The 19,287-nt window shown below is 42.7% G+C and overlaps 3 protein-coding genes across 3 annotated transcripts; all 3 read left to right on the forward strand.

Moving 5' to 3' along the window:
• Nucleotides 1–4,039: 4,039 nt before the first annotated feature.
• mob3c (MOB kinase activator 3C) lies at nt 4,040–9,777 on the forward strand. The gene is made up of 4 exons (XM_079158581.1): nt 4,040–4,258; nt 6,311–6,924; nt 8,310–8,512; nt 9,339–9,777. The coding sequence occupies exons 2-4, from the start codon at nt 6,507–6,509 to the stop codon at nt 9,366–9,368; spliced, it is 651 nt and encodes a 216-aa protein (XP_079014707.1). The 5' UTR covers nt 4,040–4,258; nt 6,311–6,506; the 3' UTR covers nt 9,369–9,777.
• Nucleotides 9,778–10,300: 523 nt separating this feature from the next.
• On the forward strand, nt 10,301–16,252 carry mknk1 (MAPK interacting serine/threonine kinase 1). The gene is made up of 14 exons (XM_079158674.1): nt 10,301–10,377; nt 10,925–10,987; nt 11,523–11,625; nt 11,724–11,822; nt 11,912–12,009; nt 12,193–12,272; nt 12,362–12,435; nt 12,542–12,646; nt 12,750–12,805; nt 12,906–13,001; nt 13,111–13,305; nt 13,895–14,059; nt 14,166–14,209; nt 14,358–16,252. The coding sequence occupies exons 2-14, from the start codon at nt 10,934–10,936 to the stop codon at nt 14,575–14,577; spliced, it is 1,389 nt and encodes a 462-aa protein (XP_079014800.1). The 5' UTR covers nt 10,301–10,377; nt 10,925–10,933; the 3' UTR covers nt 14,578–16,252.
• A 1,168-nt stretch (nt 16,253–17,420) lies between these two features.
• LOC306694829 (transmembrane protein 275-like) lies at nt 17,421–18,029 on the forward strand (the record flags this gene model as incomplete). The annotated part of the gene is made up of 1 exon (XM_079157857.1): nt 17,421–18,029. One exon carries the CDS (start codon nt 17,421–17,423, stop codon nt 18,027–18,029), a length of 609 nt encoding a protein of 202 aa, XP_079013983.1.
• Nucleotides 18,030–19,287: the final 1,258 nt, after the last annotated feature.

Here is a 19,287-nt window from a genome sequence, read left to right on the forward strand (position 1 = left end):
CAGGAGGTGGACGGGCGGTACAATGCGGCGTCTGTGTTTATGCAGGCGTTGTACCAGACCGTTGTGGTGATGAGGGAGCTGATCTCTTGATTTACCAGTCCATTTACGCTTCGACCCTCACCAATGGTCATGAGCTTTGGTCGTTGACCAAAACAACGAGATCACGAATGCAAGCGGCCAAAATGAGCTTCCTTCATAGGGGAGCCTCAGAGATAGCTCGGAGCAGTGCTCATCTATACACTGGGCGCCATATTTGCACTCTTCTCACATGGTATTGCAACTGCTGCACAATAGTTCCCTTGAGATAAATACAGATGAATTTAATCTTATCATCCCGACCTTTGAGAGGGAGCAATGTGCCACATCCAGAAATATAAGTAATTCAGTTTGTCGCAGAGTGTCAGAATGATTGTCCAATATGTAGCTACCGCTTCCTGTTTGAGTCTCACCTCAATGTGGTTGTGTTTTATCTTCTGCGGTTGTGTTTCGTGAAACTAGTTTTGTGAAATCTTGTTTTTTGTGAAGAGTTTTTGTGTTTTGACCCTCAGGGCCCCCCGTACAAAGCATGCCTGAGCTACGTGCCTCAAAGTTTAATCTCTTTAACAGCTTTTATCTTCAGGCACACAGTGCAGTAGGATGAAAAGGCAACATCATTTATACAACACTGTTATTCAGTCAATGAATGACTTAATCTGATCCCCTGTAAAGATAAAGGTGTGCTGCTTGTGCATGTCTGTCACACAGCAGCAGCATTACATTTGACACTTTGCAAACCTGCGTCTGCTCAGTTACGTGTGATGCTTGTCACTTGAGGTGAGACACTACACGTAAAAACACATTTAGGTGTTTATTTTGCTACACTTTGTCTATTTGCATGTGTAGCTTTCTCAAAATGCTTGGCATTTTGCATCAAATATCTTTTAAAGGCCGTTTTCTTAAAATGAGTTTTTTTCTCACTCTTAGCCAAAAATCTCCACTTCAGTATCACTAACACACACCAAACTTTCCATTTTCATTCCAAACTGTAGTCTGAAGAGATTTACTGAGGGGTTTGTTCATATATCATTCATAGCCTGATTTATAGAACATTTTGTTCCTAAAAACTGGAGAGTGATAAAAAAAGAGATATCCAAAATTCCCTCCTTTGAAACCGTTGGCTCTAATATGTCAATGAAATGAAACAAGAATTTCGAACCTGGCTTTATTCAATCATCAGGTTTATGTTCTGGAAATATATGCTAATTAGCATATATTTAATAATATAGTACCTAAAATAATTGTCCTAATGTCAGTAATCCAATTGAGAAGCTTCATGGTGATATCCATTCGTTACGTTTTTGTCAGTATTCACCTGGGCTGTCTCCCTTTTAAAGTAATCCCACAAAGTGAGATGGATGGATACTCCAATGGGTGACGGTCACCTGTGAGCCTTTAATGATTACACAGAGAACACAGAGAGGTCTGTATTGAGTCGGACACCTGCTCTGCTAACATGATCATAAATCATCCACCCGTTAGGTTGTAAACTGTCAAGAGTCTGTTACAGTATACCCGAGGATTCCAGGTGAACCCTTTTACTTTCACTCCAGAACAGATGGTAGCAAAACATATTTATAGTTCAATGGCATACCACTTTCCCCAAACAGCTGCAACTGTGGCGTTACACTTTGTGTTTGTTTGGACCGGCAGCATGTTTTTTGGTGACAGTGAGTGCTGCGCTGAGTGATGATCAGAGCTGAAGAGAAGGTCTGACTGGTTGCACTTCCTCCTGTGTCACATTTCTGGGGGATGACAGTAACACTCAGAGCTGAAGTAGAGCACAGAGCAGCAGCAGACCTAATCTGTCATGCATTTCCTGTGTATGTCGACACTTTGGGGATTTTTTTGAAAAATCGTACTTGGTTAGATCGCATGTAATTGTATGTAATAGATTATAGAACTCCGAAAATGTTTTTTCAAACAGGGACTTCTACTCCTTTTGAATTGAGTTTGGTAAACTAATCCAACACTCAACCTCAGTTTAAAAGTGTCGTCTTCCACTTATTCTGAGGCTACTTTCCTTATGTATTGTGCAGTATACAAACATTTGATGCCTAATTGATGAGCATGAAACAATATTCAATCAGTATTTAAACCCAACCCACCTGCTGATCTGAAAACAAGGCTTTTCTTCTGATGATATCATCACTTATAATCCAGAGTATAGAAAGTGTCATGAAACTGCACTCATAGCAATAGTCATAGTGACCCCAAGTGGATATGTTGTGTCACTGCAATTTATGACTACAGTCCATGTCCCTTTTTTATTTAAGTTTCCGTTAAGCACTGAATAGCATAAAGGTGGCGATGCAGAATTAAGTTGATAAGAAACTCAACAAAATATACAAAAACATATGCATGTATACTTATGCATACATATATGTCCATATATTTTTTTTAAATGTCAGTCCCGCTATTGATACGATACCTGGGCTTTAGGTATCGGCCGATACCTTCAATATTGTTTTCCTCACTTTATAGAACAAAATGTAACAAATAAATACATAGATATAAATTCACTGAATTGTTAGTTAACATTATAATAATACGTTGGACACCAGCAGAAATTACAGCTCAACAAATTAGCCAAAAGTTAAACATGAATCAAAATACCAGTTTATAATGTATATAGTATATAAACGGCATTGGATTGAACAGATCGGCTACGTTGCCACAACACCAGCTATTTGAGTCAGTATCGGCCCGATTGGAGCATCCCTAATTTAAATGATACAAATAATATCATAATCATGCGTTTATGTCTCAGGTTAAGTCTTCGTAGCAGATGTTTGGCTCCATATATAGTCATGAATAACTTTATAAAATAAATAAATTCTTACCTCCTACAGTACAATGTGTCTTGAATCAAATGACTGTGGGACCAGGGTCAGAATTCCTCCAATGCAACAACATTGAGATAAAGGAAACAATAAAATCTCATTTAGTATACCTGTTGCTTCATGAAGGACCCCAAAATTGGGAATCTCATCAACTCAACTAACCGACTTGATTGCTGCAGCTCAGTGTAACACTTTTGTTTAGATAAGGACACACACTGAACACTGTTACAATATTGTAATCCTGGGAAGGAAGGCAACAGTCATCGCAGATCTAACTCTAGTTGTCTGTCTGCTGGCTTTTGATCTTGTTGCTCCTTAATTAAGAAAATGTAAATCTTGTCATGAAGCTGAACCTGTGTGAATGAGACTTTATCTCATCCTAGAGTTTTATCATTCCCGTTCTGGAGGGACTCCTATCGCAAAGAGTAGACCGCTTCTTCTTTGCAGGTTGGGTGCCATTACACAGCAGAGAAACAGACACCGTCTTCATCTTAGTGGCACCCATTCACCTTCGAGACAAAGCGAACAGTCAGGGCAGCTATCATGAGAACACTCAGCCCCCGAGGGCACCGCGAGATAGACAGTCAGACGTGCCTTGTTTGCTCACGATTTGAATGCAGTGTTTCTTTTGTGGAGACTAGCATTTTCTCAATTCAAGGTTGAGCTCAACGACAATATCTTTAAAAAAAAAGGACAAGAATTTAAATAATATGTTATTGAGACTTCACAAAAAAGAAAAGGAGAAAAAAAAAAGAGCAGCACAGACTGCCAAACATCCAGAAATGTTTGTGGGATCATTCTGCTCCTTCTGTCCTATATGTGGCTTAAGAGGGAGGGGTTGCTTTCTCAGGACCTTTACCAGAGGGCTGGACTTTGGTGGGACAAGTGGGCCGGCTGCTCTTCCTACAGGATGAGAAGAAAGGAAAGAAATGGAAAACAGGGAGGGCTGGGTGGGGGTTTAGAAAGGCCTTTTCCAGCCCTTCTACTCTTCCAATTTATAGGTCTTCCACACACACACACACACACACACACACACACACACACACACACACACACACACACACACACACACACACACAGGCACTGACACACACACAGAGCCCAGAAGGCAAAGTCAGGATGTGACATCATCCACAGGAAGAGAAGCCAAACAACTTTTTTCTCCCTTTACTGTGTTGTCTGTGCTGCTGAGTAAAGTTGGAGCCTCTCGGTCTGTTAGTGGCCGGCAGAGAGGGAGTGGATGCAGAGGAGCTAGAGGGGGCAGAGCAGCTGGATCTGTCCTCCACGGGGAGATTAAAGCCAAGGGCTCCGGCGCCTGAATCCTCCCTGAACTTCTCACAACTTCCCACCACATTCCTCTGCGGTAGGATTTCAGCCAGGTACAGTGCAGACAGCTTGTTTTTCCTCCCCCGATTCTGTAATCTCTTGTTTTTGGATCTCCCTCTTCCTTTGTTTCTGGCTACCGAGACTTGCAGCGCCTTCTTCTTCTTTTTTTTTTTTTTTTCTTTCTCATTTATGTGTTGGGTCTTGGGAGGGCTTTTGCTAGTCTGCAAGTTGTCAGAGGCAAACTGCAGAAAAGCCATTAAAGTGCGTGATCAGACATGCTTCATTCCGAGGCTGTTGAAGAACGCAGGGAGGGGTAAAGTGATCAATACAAAAAGTCCCTCTGTCCCACATGCTGTCACTTTTTGGCTTCAGTACTAAGAGTGTCCAAGTTCAATATTTGGCTGAAACCGTGTCTCCTTATGGAGAACTGAATGGCATGCTGTAACTGTGAGCCTTCCTCAGAAAGCCCTTTTGTTATGGACATAAGAGCTATCTCATGACCACGTATTCACGCTCCCCCCAGTGGTGAGTTTTAAACTGAGATCAGGCAGACTGTGAAAGCTATAGTGGAAAGAAAGAGTACCCTTCTCATATATCAAATGCTGTTTGCATTTCAAGTCATCACTGTTCGCTCAAAAGGACAAGAGTGAACAGAACCCTATTTTTCTGAAATGAGGTTCCAGGTCAACAGAAGTTCACAACAAACCACCGTATCAGTGCTCAGCCTATAATGTGAGCACAGATGATAATGTGGGGACAAAAAAAAAACCTTCTGCTTATTGGAGTCAGAGAGAAACAACCACAGGAAACGCTGAGGCCGGCAGTTCAAAATGGGACACAAATGCGGATATAGTATCATGTTGCAACCACAGTCACTTGAATGTCACTGCAGTGTCAAATCTGTGGGAGCAACATATGCTGCAGTCTTCCACATTGTTGGATGGAAACACACAACTCAATGGAGTGTAACACAATGAAATGTAACCCTTTCAACTATGTGACATACCTAGATTGTATCTCTCACAAACTGCCCACCTCATTTTCCTATAATAACCTACAGTATGTTGTTAATATTCAAATGCGGGCATTATTGTTTTATTACCATAATAATGAAGGCTTTGGATCACATAACAGTTCAGCGAGGGCGTGCTCCTGATCAGTGTGTAATATCTGCCAGACCGTTATTAGCACTGTGATTGCACAGAAGTCTCACTGTAGTCATAGTGTGAGATCACAAGATATACCGTCTGGTTGTCCGCTCCAAGTGCACGGACCGAACTGGGGAAAAAAGACTTGAAACTGGAACTGGTCTCTCTGCCCAATGTTCAAGCTCTTATAAGTGAAATAGTTATTGAATTGTTTGGTGTACTGTGCGTATATACAGGTATTTTTATATTTTGACTTTATAGAATATATTTATGCTTTGTTTTTCTTACGGTCATTGTCTTTAACTTATTATGCTGCTTTCTTGGCCAGGTCGCCCTTGTAAAAAAACACTAGTTGAACTCACTGAGTCACGTGGTTAAAAATGGGTTTAATAAAAATACAAAAATAGCTATCATAAAAAGATAATCGTATGTCAATAATGTACTGTTTGTGTGTCACATCCAAAGACTCATCTCCCAGAAATTTGTTTTTAAACCAAACTTAAAGTTTTGTCATCATAGCATCCAGTGTTTTGAGTGAGAGACAGCATGCCATTCATTTTCTCAACTATGCTTGACTTTAGTCAAAAACTGTTGCTATTTTTATCAGCGTGTGCCACTGAAGATCTTGTGAAAAGGTCATCTCAGTCACACAGAGCGATGAAGGCCAATTTGGGATGAACTCACTAGTCTGTTAGTTGGGAGTGATACAGTTTTACACGCTTTGGCCCACATGAGTCATTTTAATGATCTAGATTTTGTTTGGCTTGTGTATTTAAATATCATGCCTACACAATAGTGATATGTATGGGTCGTAGGTATACCTTTGATGTTACCTTTATGTTTTGGATTATTCTGGTTTAAAGCAGTGGATTGACAGGAAATGAATGAGCCTTTGACTTCTCTTGTTCTTCTTCTTCTTCTTCTTCTTCTTCTTCTTCTTCTTCTTCTTCTTCACAGAAACGTCCCGCCATCTGAAAACAAGAGCTCCCTGCAATCTTTACACGACAGACGCTGACCCCCTGTGACCTGATCTCCGAGCTGAAGCGCGTCTGGTGCCATCGCTCAGGAAAGGGTCACGCTTTATCAAACCCAAAACTAATTATTATTCTGGAGAGCTTACTCTCCCCTTATCACAGGGGAATCGGCTGAGTCAATGGCGCTGTGTCTCGGACAAGTCTTCAGCAAAGACAAAACATTCAGGCCGAGGAAGCGCTTCGAACCGGGCACCCAGCGCTTTGAACTCTACAAGAAGGCCCAGGCCTCGCTCAAGTCCGGCTTGGACCTGAGGAAAGTGGTTCAGCTGCCGGAGGGGGAGAACATCAACGACTGGATTGCCGTTCACGTGGTCGATTTTTTTAACAGGATCAACTTGATCTACGGCACGGTGAGCGAGTACTGCTCCGAGCGCACTTGTCCCATCATGTCTGGGGGGCTGAGGTACGAGTACAGGTGGCAGGACGGCGACGACTACAAGAAACCCACCAAGCTGCCCGCTCTCAAGTACATGAACCTGATGATGGACTGGATCGAGTCGCTCATCAATAATGAGGACATCTTCCCCACCAGAGTAGGTGTGTGAGGAGTCTTACCAATTAAGGCGTCAGACTGTTGTTGAGTGTGAAGCCTAATGCCTGATTGATCGCCGCACTGACGTTGTGCTGCATCAGTGCTGAAGTGTCTGCCTGGAGTGCAGTGTTGTTCCCCTTCATTAACATCTCAAATGGGTTGATAAAGTTCAAGCAGGGGTTAATTAAACAATCAGGTTGACATTTAGAGGAGACTGGACGGATGATTGTGGTGATATTTTATCCCAGCAGCAGATTTGACAATCAACATTTGAATCAGGGGCCTCTCTGTGTGTGATCCTCTGCTTCCCCCCTGCAGTCCATAGACATGCAGGTCGGGTGAAATGTACCTCTAGGTGTAAAAGGGTTTTGCCTACTTGTTAGACTGAAGATTGTCAGTTTCCCTACCTTTTTACCCAGTGTGTGCTCAATCTTCCATGGCCCTGAGCAGGAATAAATAGAGACAGAAAGTGAAAGGATAGTGTGAGCGTCCATGTAAGACGTGGAACAATGTGCCTCAATTTTTGCTTTTTTATTTGTCTGGCATACCCACAGAGCCTTTTCAGAAGGGCTCAAGTACATTTCATTAATGAGCCCCTTCCATAGATGGGATAACTTAAAGGAATTGTTTTAGTTGTTCACTGCAGAGAAAACACTGTGATGCTTGGTGTCTTTCTTTTATTAAGCTGATTTTTGTATTGTGTATTACTTTGTATTGTGTATTACTACCACTTCAGGCAGTAAAAGTTAGACTTTTCTGCCATTTATCTGTAACGTGTAGCTATTAAGTTGGAATCTTTCACAAGTTGCTTAAGTCATGGTTATTGTGGCAGTAAATATGCTAAAGTTCAGGCTCACACTAATTAGTAATCCTATTTGTAACTGTTCTCTCCCCCTTTTTTTTTTTTTTACCAAATCGTAATGTTTTTTTTGTCAAATATACTCCAGAGTAAGGGCAGAGGTAACCCGTGGAGTACGTGTACGCCTGGCTGAGGATCACGGCTCTACTGCACCTTTACCTACAAATATATAAAAGATAGTATTTCAGTTAAAAGAGGCTTTTATCTCTTTGACACAAATCATTAACACATTTCTTAGACTGACAGAGGCCTTGCTCAACTAAAAAATGTGTTGTTATCCATTTACTCTAAGGTGCAATAGAGTATTAAGTTACAGGTCCTATCTTTTCTCCTTTAGGTCCACTTTCATCAACATAGTACCTCAAAAGAGGCAGACGATTGATGCTGTTAAGAAGATTACTTACAGAATATTACATCTATTACATGATGGGATTCAATTATATAAAATGATTAAATGTATGTCTCGGATTTAATCAAACAATTTCTCTGGTGGAAGTCGACTAATGTCTGTAACACGTTTCTCCTCACTAGGTGTACCTTTCCCCAAGAACTTCCAGCAGGTGTGCAAGAAGATCCTGAGCCGCCTCTTCAGGGTGTTTGTGCACGTTTACATCCATCACTTTGACAGCATCTGCAGCATGGGTGCAGAGGCCCACATCAATACCTGCTACAAGCACTATTACTACTTCATCTCGGAGTTCAACCTCATCGATCACTCGGAACTGGAGCCCCTGGTGAGACAATAGCAACGACCTCAGATGTGTGAGGTTGACGACAGGGAGCAGGAGAAAGAGGATCAAATGGATGTTTTGTGTTGGTAGGGGTTGTCAGTCTCGCTCCCATAACTGTCAGTCTTGCAGAAAACATCAGCCATCCTGCCATCTATAACCTTGATGTGCAGCATGCTTGGTGAGGTTGAGTTTTGTCCTCATGCCAGTGAGTTTTCCCGGCTAATGGACAAAGAAAATAACAGCAATGTTTGTCTTCTGAAGTCTTACAGACTACATGTTCCCCCTAAGATAACAATCATTTTCCATTTCACTCTAGGATTGGAACAAGTATTCACGTTTTCCCCAATTCTCCATTGTGAAATAAACTTGTAAACTGCTTTATGGTTTAGTTTGAAGCAACAACTCTCGTAAGAGAAGTTGCTGTCTTTGTGCAGTGATGTAGTGAGGCAGCGTTTGTGTAGCTGTAGACCTCCATCACAGATGAGCAGATGGAGAATGGTCCTCCGAGCATCAATAAAAAGCTTCAGTTATCATCATTATGAAGCCTGGGCCGTGTAATCCCCCCTCATAAAGCGAAGCGGGGACGAGACATTTATGTCAACACTCCGCAGAAAGGATGAGTCTTGTAAACAGACCCTGTTTTGTTGTTCCACCTTTAGTACCCAAGGCAATTCTTTTTGTTGTTGGTCTTATAGGAATTTCCTTTCTCACGATAAGAAATAATGTTCTTCATACAGAAATTGTAGATAGCACTTATTAACGATCATTCATCTCGTCGTACAATAAGATTTTGATGTGTTAAACGTGTCCTTTCTTTCTTTTCCTACAGAAAGCGATGACAGAGAAGATATGCAATTAAACAAAACCACAAGGACAAAAGAAGTTTACATTTTGACGTTATCTGAGCCCCGTGAGAAGTCATCGCCTTCAAAACACTCAAAACAAAGAACAATTTTACATCAAGTTGTATGAGTGGTTTTCTAAGCATAACTGGGAAGGTCCACTAACTTACCACATTTCTTCAGATGGTGGCAGTGCCTTCAGGTGTTTACTTCCAGTGAAGATGTGCTTGGTGCCATCATTATAGGACTTTGTGTTGGATTATAATACATCCTCCTGTACTTGTGCGTATTCTTTCCTCCTGTGCATGTATGTTTGACCTTTTTATATACAGTGTTAAGTCGTTTTTTGTTCAAAGTTTATATTGTTGTAAATGTGTGTATTTTTTATTTTTTTGTACAGTTTGAACATAAAAATGCTAAAAAAGCTTTTGAAAATGTGTTTTTTGCACTGCAAAACAAAAAGATGCACAAAAACAATAGTAATGCTTACATTATCAAAGTCAACAATTTATCACAGAAGTGAAAAGACAACCAGACGAGTATTATAAATTCACCTATTAGGTTTGGTCTGCTTTAGGCCATTCGTTTCAGGCCAAAACCAACACAGATGAAGCTTTCACCAGATAAATAACGACACGGAGAAGGAGAAGGATTAATACAAATATTAATGATAACACATTGTAGGTATGTGGCGTGAGCCATACTTAATCGTATACGTCATGCTGACCTGCCAAACCTGTGCTTCTGTAAATAAATCGCATCATCATGCACAAGAAAAGCCCCACTACGTGGTGCGGGGTGTGGCTGGGAGTCAAGTGAAGTGACGTAAAAGAGGTAGCCGTATTGTCGACCAATGGGAGAAGGTGGGTTTGCAAAAAGGGGCGGAGCAAACGTCTGTTTATGTGTTTTCCCGCCCTGCGCGTCACTGACTGAAATTTCAGCTAGTGATGGGTGCTTACATCAGCTGTGAGAGGCTTTGACAGAAGGGGACTTGGCTGGTTTGGACCATTTGGACCCAGAGTCCAGGTTTGTTGTATTTCTGTTTTCTGTTTAACGAAAACTTACTGGTATTTAAATACCAACTACCCCAAAACTAGCGAATGGACGAACATTTGGTAGGACAAGCTAGCTAAGGGTACTTGCTAGCTAGCTAGCTAGCTAGCTGGGGTTAACGACAATAACATCGATGTTTGTACAGTCACCAGTGAACGCTAACTCGCAGCTCTACACATGAGTGGTTAATCGTTTAGTCGTTGCTGCCTCTTGGTCGGTGTGCCTCGATTTGTGTGGAAATGAATGTGAAGTAACAATGTAGCAAATGTTAGCTGCATAATGCTAAAGCTAACCTACAGTAGCAGATCTTAACCTTATTCTGTCACTCAATAACCAGACCGAAAGAAAGTTTGACACAAGAGAGTGAAAGAAAGAGGAAAATGTTACTGCGAGGTGATCAATGGACTTTTTTTGCTTTTTTATTTGCTATATTCCCGTTGACCTAAATATCTTGTCATCGTGTGTATTTATGTATCTGCTGCAGTTTGTTCCAGACTAACTCTGTATGTGTTACTCTCAGTTGGCAGATATGGTGAGGCACAGCGTGATGACAGAGTTGCAGACCTTCCAGCACACCCTCCAGGTATAAGATCTGTTCTCTTAATTCTGGCGATTTCAAACCCTTTCACTTTTAACTTTAACGTGTTAGAAACGGAACAAGCTGCCAGGACGCAGTTCACAGACTGTCAAGGCTATCAGAACAGAAATTCAGAAGTTTCATCATTTTCCATGAGTCACGCACTATCAGTGTTTGAATAAAGGCTTCTGGTAATAACCAGGGTGAGGTAAGGCCTGATATGCTATTTCCTGCATTCGCATCAGGCCACTGTTATGGCAGGTTGCCAAAGGGGAAGATGAGATATGATGGGTGGTAATAGTAGATATACATCATGCAAACACATACATTATGCAAATTAAGTTGTTATCATGTATAAGGGTTAAGCCTGTTGTGTGGGAAATGTTTTTTATTTTTTTTTTTATTTCACACTGAGAACAAAGTGAGAGTATTATGTATTCCCTCTCGTGCTTTCTCTACTGTACCACCACCCGATCTCACTCTGGATACTCTCGCACTTTCCCCCTCGCTCTCCCATGCGGCCTCCTTCGCTCTGTTACAGGGTAACTCCCTGGCTTTGGGCCAAGTGGGGCAGAGCTGTGGGGGAACTCAGGAGAACGGGGTCGCTTCAGAAGAGAGACAGCACCTTTCCCAAAGCCCAGGAGGTACAAACAGCTCTGTGATTCACGACAGTGACACTCTGGCAAACTCTGTACTGTTTTAACGAATTTGCTTGCAAATGGGTTCTTTTGTGTCGCCACAGAAATCGAGAAAAGCCAGCCAGTGAATATCCCAGATGCAGCTAAAAGAAAAAAGAAGAAAAGAACCAGAGCGACCGACAGCTCCACGGGCACCTTTGATGGTAATGAAGCTGATGTTATTGCGAAACTTCAAAAATTAAAAGATGACACAAGCATGTGCTGCAGTCCCATAACGTCATTCTTTCTTCAGATCTCTACAAACTGACGGATGAGGTGCTCGGTCAAGGGGCGTATGCTAAAGTTCAAGGATGCATAAGTCTGCAGAACGGACAGGAGTATGCTGTGAAGGTGAGTACGGATCATTTTAGGTAACATTTATTTGTTATTATTTGCTTAGACAGCTTGTTGGACGCTGTTTCTTGACACAGAAAGTTGTGGAAATAGTTTTGGATCAAAGTTTCGCCAATTGTTTGCATAAATGCTTTGACTTTTTATACGTTTAATGTATTTTTTACGTTTTGTTTTACAAAGATCATAGAGAAGAGTGCAGGGCACAGCCGCAGCAGAGTCTTTCGAGAAGTGGAAACTCTCTACCAGTGTCAAGGAAACAAGTGAGTGTATTTTGTAAAAAAGAAAAATGTAATTAAAGCAAACAGGATGAAACCGATTCTAATCAGTATCCTGAACTATCTTGATCCAGCAACATTTTGGAATTGATCCAGTTCTTTGAAGACAGCTCCTGCTTTTATTTGGTATTTGAAAAGCTGCGTGGTGGTAAGTATAAATGAATACGTTAACAGTTAAATCTGCTTACACGTAGCTTTTTTTTCCTCTTGATAAACACGCAGATTGCTGCAACAATTGTCTTCTCTTCCTTCAGGCTCCATTCTCACACACATCCAGAACCGGAAGCACTTTGACGAGCTGGAGGCCAGTAAGGTGGTCCGGGACATTGCACAAGCTCTTGACTTCCTTCACACTAAAGGTAGGTCAACAACCACACGGCTGTTCCGGGAAAGTCCAAAGAGACTAACTGGATTATTTATTTATTTTCATTTTCGTCATGGTGACTGTGCGTTTTTTTACAGGCATTGCCCATAGAGACCTTAAGCTGGAAAACATCCTTTGTGAATACACTGATTGGGTAAGTGACTTTTTAAAGGGCAGGAAGCAGAAGGACATTAGTGTTTCCTCGAGGTGTAGAGTGTACAAGTACAATGCTTTTCCTTCGTCTTTCTACACAGGTGTCCCCAGTAAAGATCTGTGATTTTGACTTGGGAAGTGGAGTGAAGCTCAGCAGTGCCTGTACGCCCATAACGACTCCAGAGCTCACCACACCGGTAACGGTCTAGATTTTAATTCATCACACACACACACACACACTCACACTCACACTCTCTGAAGGAAAACAAGTTACGTGACTCTCCCGTGTGGTTTTGTTTCTCTCAGTGTGGCTCAGCAGAGTACATGGCTCCAGAAGTAGTGGAGGTGTTCAGGGACGAGGCCTCTTTCTACGACAAACGCTGTGACCTGTGGAGTCTCGGGGTCATCCTCTACATCCTGCTGAGCGGCAGCCCCCCCTTCACGGGCCACTGTGGCACCGACTGTGGCTGGGACCGGGGAGAAACCTGCAGGACCTGCCAGGTACGTTGTTTTTCTTCCCCCAATCAGCCACTGCGCTCGCCCAGTGTCCATCTCACCTGACACTCTTGTACGTGTTTACAGTGGATGTGAACGACAGATACTCCGTTGTGGAAAATTACAGAAGTGGTCGGAACGTCTTGAAGTTGCGAGGGGGAGGGGCTTTCTGACAAGCACTTCTGATGGTGTATGCTGGCCCCTGTAGTCTTTTTTTATTATAGAAAACTGAATATCTGTAGGTTTTGGACTGTTGGTTCGACAAAACAACACATTTTAAGGTCAAGTCACCGTGGACTCTGGGAACTTGTTATGGGCTTGCAGTTGTATAGTATGCATGTATCATATTTAGTTATTAACAAGATTGTATATCTGCTATAAATACTGCTTGCCTGCTACAGCCAGGCTGTGTTGCTCAACAGTAATCCTAGTAGACGAGCTGGAGTTTAATGTTAAATCCTTCAGCAGCATTTAATCTCCACCAGACTTTCATTCAGGCACCTCTGTGCTTCAGCTTGAAGAATGTTGCCATCCTGCTTCACTACAAATACACAACAACAGTTTTACAGGATGTCGGGTCTTATTCTCTCCGCAGAGTCACCTGTTTGAGAGCATCCAGCAGGGCAAGTATGAATTCCCGGACAAGGACTGGGATCACATCACCGAGGGGGCCAAGGATCTCATCTCCAAGCTGTTGGTTCGGGACGCAACTCTGCGCCTCAGCGCTGCTCGGGTCCTCAAGCACCCTTGGGTGCAAGGGGTGGGTGTCATTAGATCTGCTGATGCATCTCACATGCAAGACAAACTGTATCACTCATCCAATGCTACTTTTTGTTGTATTTAAAGCAATTTTTTTTTTTTTACAGAACGCTCCAGAGAGAGGTCTTCCAACTCCTCATGTTCTGCAGAGGTAAGGCAGCGACGAAAGCCGCATCAAATGTATTTATGAAGTTTATAATGTGTTTAAAACTAAATTGTGTGAAAGCTCTGTTGATGATTTAGGTAAAAAAACATTCAACCATCTCATAAATCCTCTTCTGCCTCCTCTCTTCCTCCAGGAACAGCAGCACCAAAGACCTGAGCCAGTTTGCAGCAGAAGCCATCGCCTTTAACCGGCAGCTATCTCAGCACGACGAGCAGCAGGAGGACGTGGGAGCCATCGTTTGCTCCATGAGGCTTTCTCCTCCCTCCAACTCCAGACTGGCCCGCAGACGGGCGCAGACCAACGCCCTGCGCACCAGCGACTTTGCACCCGCGCCGGACGACCTCACCGCCTGAAGGACCAGTAAAAGTCCCCTCGACGTTTTATCTGACTGATTTTAGCCTCTGCCTGCTCCTTGCGTGTGTTTTATTTTACATTTATTTTCTCAGCAGGAGCCTTTTAGGATCAGCCACATAGTAACCGTTCTTAGTGTTGAAGCTCTGTCCCATGGCCAGTAATCTTATCACCTGCACAGAGTTTGAGCACTGACGGTTAAACGTCGGCTGCCACTTCCTTATTGATTGCTGTTTAATTTGAGACCAGCTTTTGGGTTTACTGTTACAATTAGTCTTAACAGAGATATTTATTTTCTATTCAATGATTCAGTTTTACAATGAGTACATATCATTAATAACACAGCATTACGTGGGTTCAGCACAGGTTTGCAGCTGTTACTGTTTTAATTGCAATATTATCTAATATTGATACATTTTCTTGTTGTCCAACTGTGAATTAGTTAATATTTTATTTAAATGCAGCTTATTTTTTTTTCGGTCACTGGAGGAAAGGGATGAGTTCTCTTTTATGTTTTGCTTTTTGAAGCTTGTCAGTGTATTTGGTTTGATGTATGTGGTTAAATTGATAAAAAACCGACACTTAAAGGAGACTGTTCATCACTGAAAATGGGCTTTTCTCCATTTTACACATCTTTTTTTTTTACTTTTTCTTTTTAAAAAGTCAGTCGAGGCTACGACGTAGACCTTGCAGAACGTGCAGGAAGGTGAATGGATGTTGAAAGTCGATCAAGTAGTTTTTTATTTCTTATTCTTTCACTTCAACACAAGCTACCTGTAGCACTGACGTACTTTAACATAAGTCACTGATTTCATTTATCTGAAAGGGAGAATATTGTATTGTATTGTATGTAAGTAATCGGTTTGGTCTCCCCATGTGAACTCAACACCTGCAGTGATGTTTTAACAACCGTTTAATCCTCATTAGAGTCCAACATTGCCTCTGGCTCTTTATTTTTTTTGCACCACATCTTCGCATGTTTTGTAACTAAACATCCCAAAAAGACTGTTAGTTTCTTATTGATTTGATATCCGTGTGTGTTTTTACTGAAATGTGAGAATTGTTTGTTTGTGGCTGAAGACTTGAGACTTGAAGAGGGTTTATGAACAGTTGACGTTACACTTTGTCGTGAGGTGACGAATGGATTTATTTTTATATTTGTATATTATTTAGTTTTGGTTCTGTGACTCGCTCCGAGTGTGCCGATTGATAATAATAATTGACTAACCAAGGTTTTGAGTCCATCAAGTTCCTTTTGTTTTAATTTTAAAGAAATATTTGAACTTCTCTTTGTTTCACTCATTATGAAGCCCGTCTTTGTTTGACCAGTGGACACCGACGGCAGTCTATCATCTTTTTATTTCCCTAATCACCCAATTAACTATGATGCCCCCGTTAAACAACACGTCCCCCTGATTTCACACTGTTGCCATGGACACCTCATCCCTATAGCAACACTGGGCCATCATAGGCTGACGGGGATTTGCTCAGAGCCAAAAAAAAAACAAACACTTGGTATGTTGAAGCCCTCTCACTCCCATTATGAATCATAAATGGACTTCTAATGTGATGTGATACCTTCAAATGAGATGCAGTTATGGGGTCCGATGCATAAAGCTCTGTGTGTGTGTGTGGAGCACATTTTCACTGGTATGCTGTGTTCTCAATAAAAAAATATCCTCAAACATATTCGCTTGTCCAATCTGTGTTGCTTTAATTTGTCAATTCATGCTTTTCTTTCTTTAATGCAAGTTCTCATTCAGGTGTGTTGCGTAAATGTGGTTTAACGCTTCAGTTGAGCGAGTGTCCTTGGATGCTGAGAGGATGGTGAAGGGACAGGAAGCCGGTGTGGTTAACCCGCACAAACACTGATCAGATAGCAACGCTCAGACGGCAGCGTGTGTACCCAGAGAAGCTGAATCAGCAACAGAATGTGGTTTTATCATAATTAAATAAATGGATTTAAAGCAACAAGTAGCAGTAGTAACATTCAACGCCACCCAGTCGGTGTATTTGAGTTTCTACTGATTTCTCAGAGATTCCTCAAACAATCAAATGTTAATGTATTCAATGCACACGTGCGAACACTTTATTGCCCCCGATTTGATTGGAGGGTTTGTTTCAGATCCCTGTAGTGCCCCCGGTGGTCTTTGTTCATTATAACATGTGGTGTGTGTGTGTGTGTGAGCAGCAGCTCACTCTGCTGTTCACTTGCAGGAGGGAGAGATCTCCAGCTCTGCTACTCACTCCTGCATGTGATGGACGGACAGAAGACGGCAAGACATCGATGAGGTTTATGGGTCTGATTGAAGGTAAGTGACACGGAGAATAGAAGGCTTTACAACAATGTTGCTGTATGTTTTCAGGTTTTCTTCTTGGTGCACATTTTAAAGTGACCAGCAGTGAGGAAAATATGGATTTAAAATGTATTCTTATTGGGAATAGCTGCACTTTTAGTGGTATTGAGTCATTTATTGGTGTTGAAAAACCTTTCTCAGTAGGCGTTTTATAATTTGTCACTTAGTCATTTATGGAGATTTTTTTTTTTTGCTGCTGTAGGAATTACTTTTGAATGTTATGTTTAAAAAAGATCACAGAAACCTAAAAAGTGTAGCTTATAAAAGCTCCAGCCTCTTAAACATAGCTGCACTTTTAGAGGTATTGCCCCGGTGAGCTGCACACGTCAGCTCTTCAGCCTCTTCAGCCTCTTCATCATCATCATCATCATCATCATCATCATCATCATCATCATCATCATCATCGCTGTGTTGAGTGATGAGTTCAGTGACAAGTCAGTCATGTGATCTTCAGCTCCTCTGTGTTTTCACAGAGCTCTCCATGAGACATGGTGCTACCTGAAAACACCTCGGGACCATCTGCTCCCATAAAGGCCCCCAAGCAGCGCGGCCCGCGGCACCAGAGCCTGCCCTCCCCGGCCCTGTGCTGCGCCTGCGGCCTGTGCATCATGCTGGCCGGCATCAACATCACCCTGGTGGGAGCTTTCGCCTTCGGCACCTTAATCCCTACCGGCAACCCCCCGATCATCATCGGGCCTCTCCTCCTGTTGGTAGCCCTGGCCTTCTTCACAGCGTGCTGTGTGGTCAGCAGGAGGCCCCCGGCCCACGTGGCCCGCCGGCCCAACGGGGGCGAGAAGTGGGGGCTGATGCGGATGGGGACGGCGGCGTTCGAAATGGAGACGAGCGACCAGATGCTGCAGGACACTACGGCCGTTCAGCTCAGCCCCACCAACTCCCCCACCTCCTCCCACAAGTCCAGCTCCGGCCACGGGGGCGACACCCCTCCTCCGCCTGGCTGTCAGGATGGAGCCGGTGAGCTGCACATGTCAGAGATGTCTGACGTGGGTGTCACTGGAGATAACACCACCTTGACCTCTGACAGCAAGGAGAGCACTCCCACACAGATGCTGCCTGCTCAGGACACTTCCTCCACGTAGTATGGACTTTGTTTGTTTCGCTGTTTACTGGATGAAAAATGTCTGGTGCGATTGACAAGACTGATTTAAAAAAAAAAGAAAAAAGGAGACTACCACTCTCAGACTGTTGACTGAAATGTGCTGTGCTAAACCTCTCTGATTGTAGCTCATTCGGTGTGTTATGTTGTTGAATGTTTGTTGCTCAGTTCCAGGATGTACAACACTTTGCCAGAACAGAAACAGAAACAGGAGATGGTACTTTAATCCAAGTGCCTGTTTGTGTACTTCTTGTTGTATAAAGGCTGATAATCCTGCACTCACGTTGTGGTTGGCGCTTGTCAACCTCCGTTGGGAACGAAGATGTCCAGCCAAGCTTCTCTGAGTCATGAAAGCTGCTCCCGTGTAAGCCTGGTCAACCACACTTTTTAAATCCTTACATCAGCTGTAAAGAGTGAGCAAGCTTGTGTCATGTCAAGATGGATATTCAAGAACAAGTGAATGTGTATGCCATGTTGTTACTGCAGACGTTCCATATATGTTTGTGGCACCTACACGTTTTATAAATAAAACTGAAAGGTTATTTAATTGTCAATTTGACGTCGCGTTTCTGTACAAAAACCTTGGTGAGGATTTTAAAAAGAACAATGTGTAAACAAGACGCTGTGTGGCAGAAAAAAAATCTCAGGCTATACGTGAGAAAGGTACACGGCTTGTGAAGATAATTCATCCGCTATCGGAGAAAAGCCAGCTGCGGCAGTACAAACAGCTCCTACCCGACATGTTGCCCATCACTTGGCATCTGACCCAGCAGCTGCTGGCAAAGGCGAGAAATCCCTGTTTACTCATCATTATACAGCCGCTGTCCACAAACAGAGCAGGACACAGTGTGATCCCTGCACACAACTCAACCACTGGAAAAGAAAACCGCCACAGCCTGCTGTTATTGCCTCACAAACGACTACGGGGAGGCAGCGTGGGCGTCCTTAGTGATCCAGTGAATCAGAAATATGACTGGCAGCGTTTCTATGGAGGGGATGACATGTCTGGGCAACCTGAACTCATTTCTAAACAATCAATGAGGTCACGTTGCTCTGACGGATGGCACAGTGAAATTACTTTAGTGCAGAGTTTTAGGTTCGTGTTACTGAGCCTTTTTTGCACAAAACCCAATTTTCCTCAAGTATCCTCAGTTCTTACGTTTTTTGATTATTTACTCCTACTCTGAGTTTGGATTTTACTCAGAGACATCCATGAATGAGACAAGCTATTAGAACTGTGA

This window comes from Pholis gunnellus (assembly GCF_910591455.1).
Source record: "Pholis gunnellus genome assembly, chromosome: 4".
Classification (NCBI taxonomy): domain Eukaryota; kingdom Metazoa; phylum Chordata; class Actinopteri; order Perciformes; family Pholidae; genus Pholis; species Pholis gunnellus.

Coding starts and splice junctions, on each gene's coding strand:
- mob3c (XM_079158581.1), top strand. CDS start 6,507: ATGGCGCTGTGTCTCGGACAAGTCTTCAGCAAAGACAAAACATTCAGG. Junction 6,925..8,309: donor CATCTTCCCCACCAGAGTAG/GTGTGTGAGGAG, acceptor TCTCCTCACTAG/GTGTACCTTTCCCCAAGAAC. Junction 8,513..9,338: donor ACTCGGAACTGGAGCCCCTG/GTGAGACAATAG, acceptor CTTTTCCTACAG/AAAGCGATGACAGAGAAGAT.
- mknk1 (XM_079158674.1), top strand. CDS start 10,934: ATGGTGAGGCACAGCGTGATGACAGAGTTGCAGACCTTCCAGCACACC. Junction 10,988..11,522: donor CCTTCCAGCACACCCTCCAG/GTATAAGATCTG, acceptor GCTCTGTTACAG/GGTAACTCCCTGGCTTTGGG. Junction 12,273..12,361: donor TACCAGTGTCAAGGAAACAA/GTGAGTGTATTT, acceptor ATCTTGATCCAG/CAACATTTTGGAATTGATCC.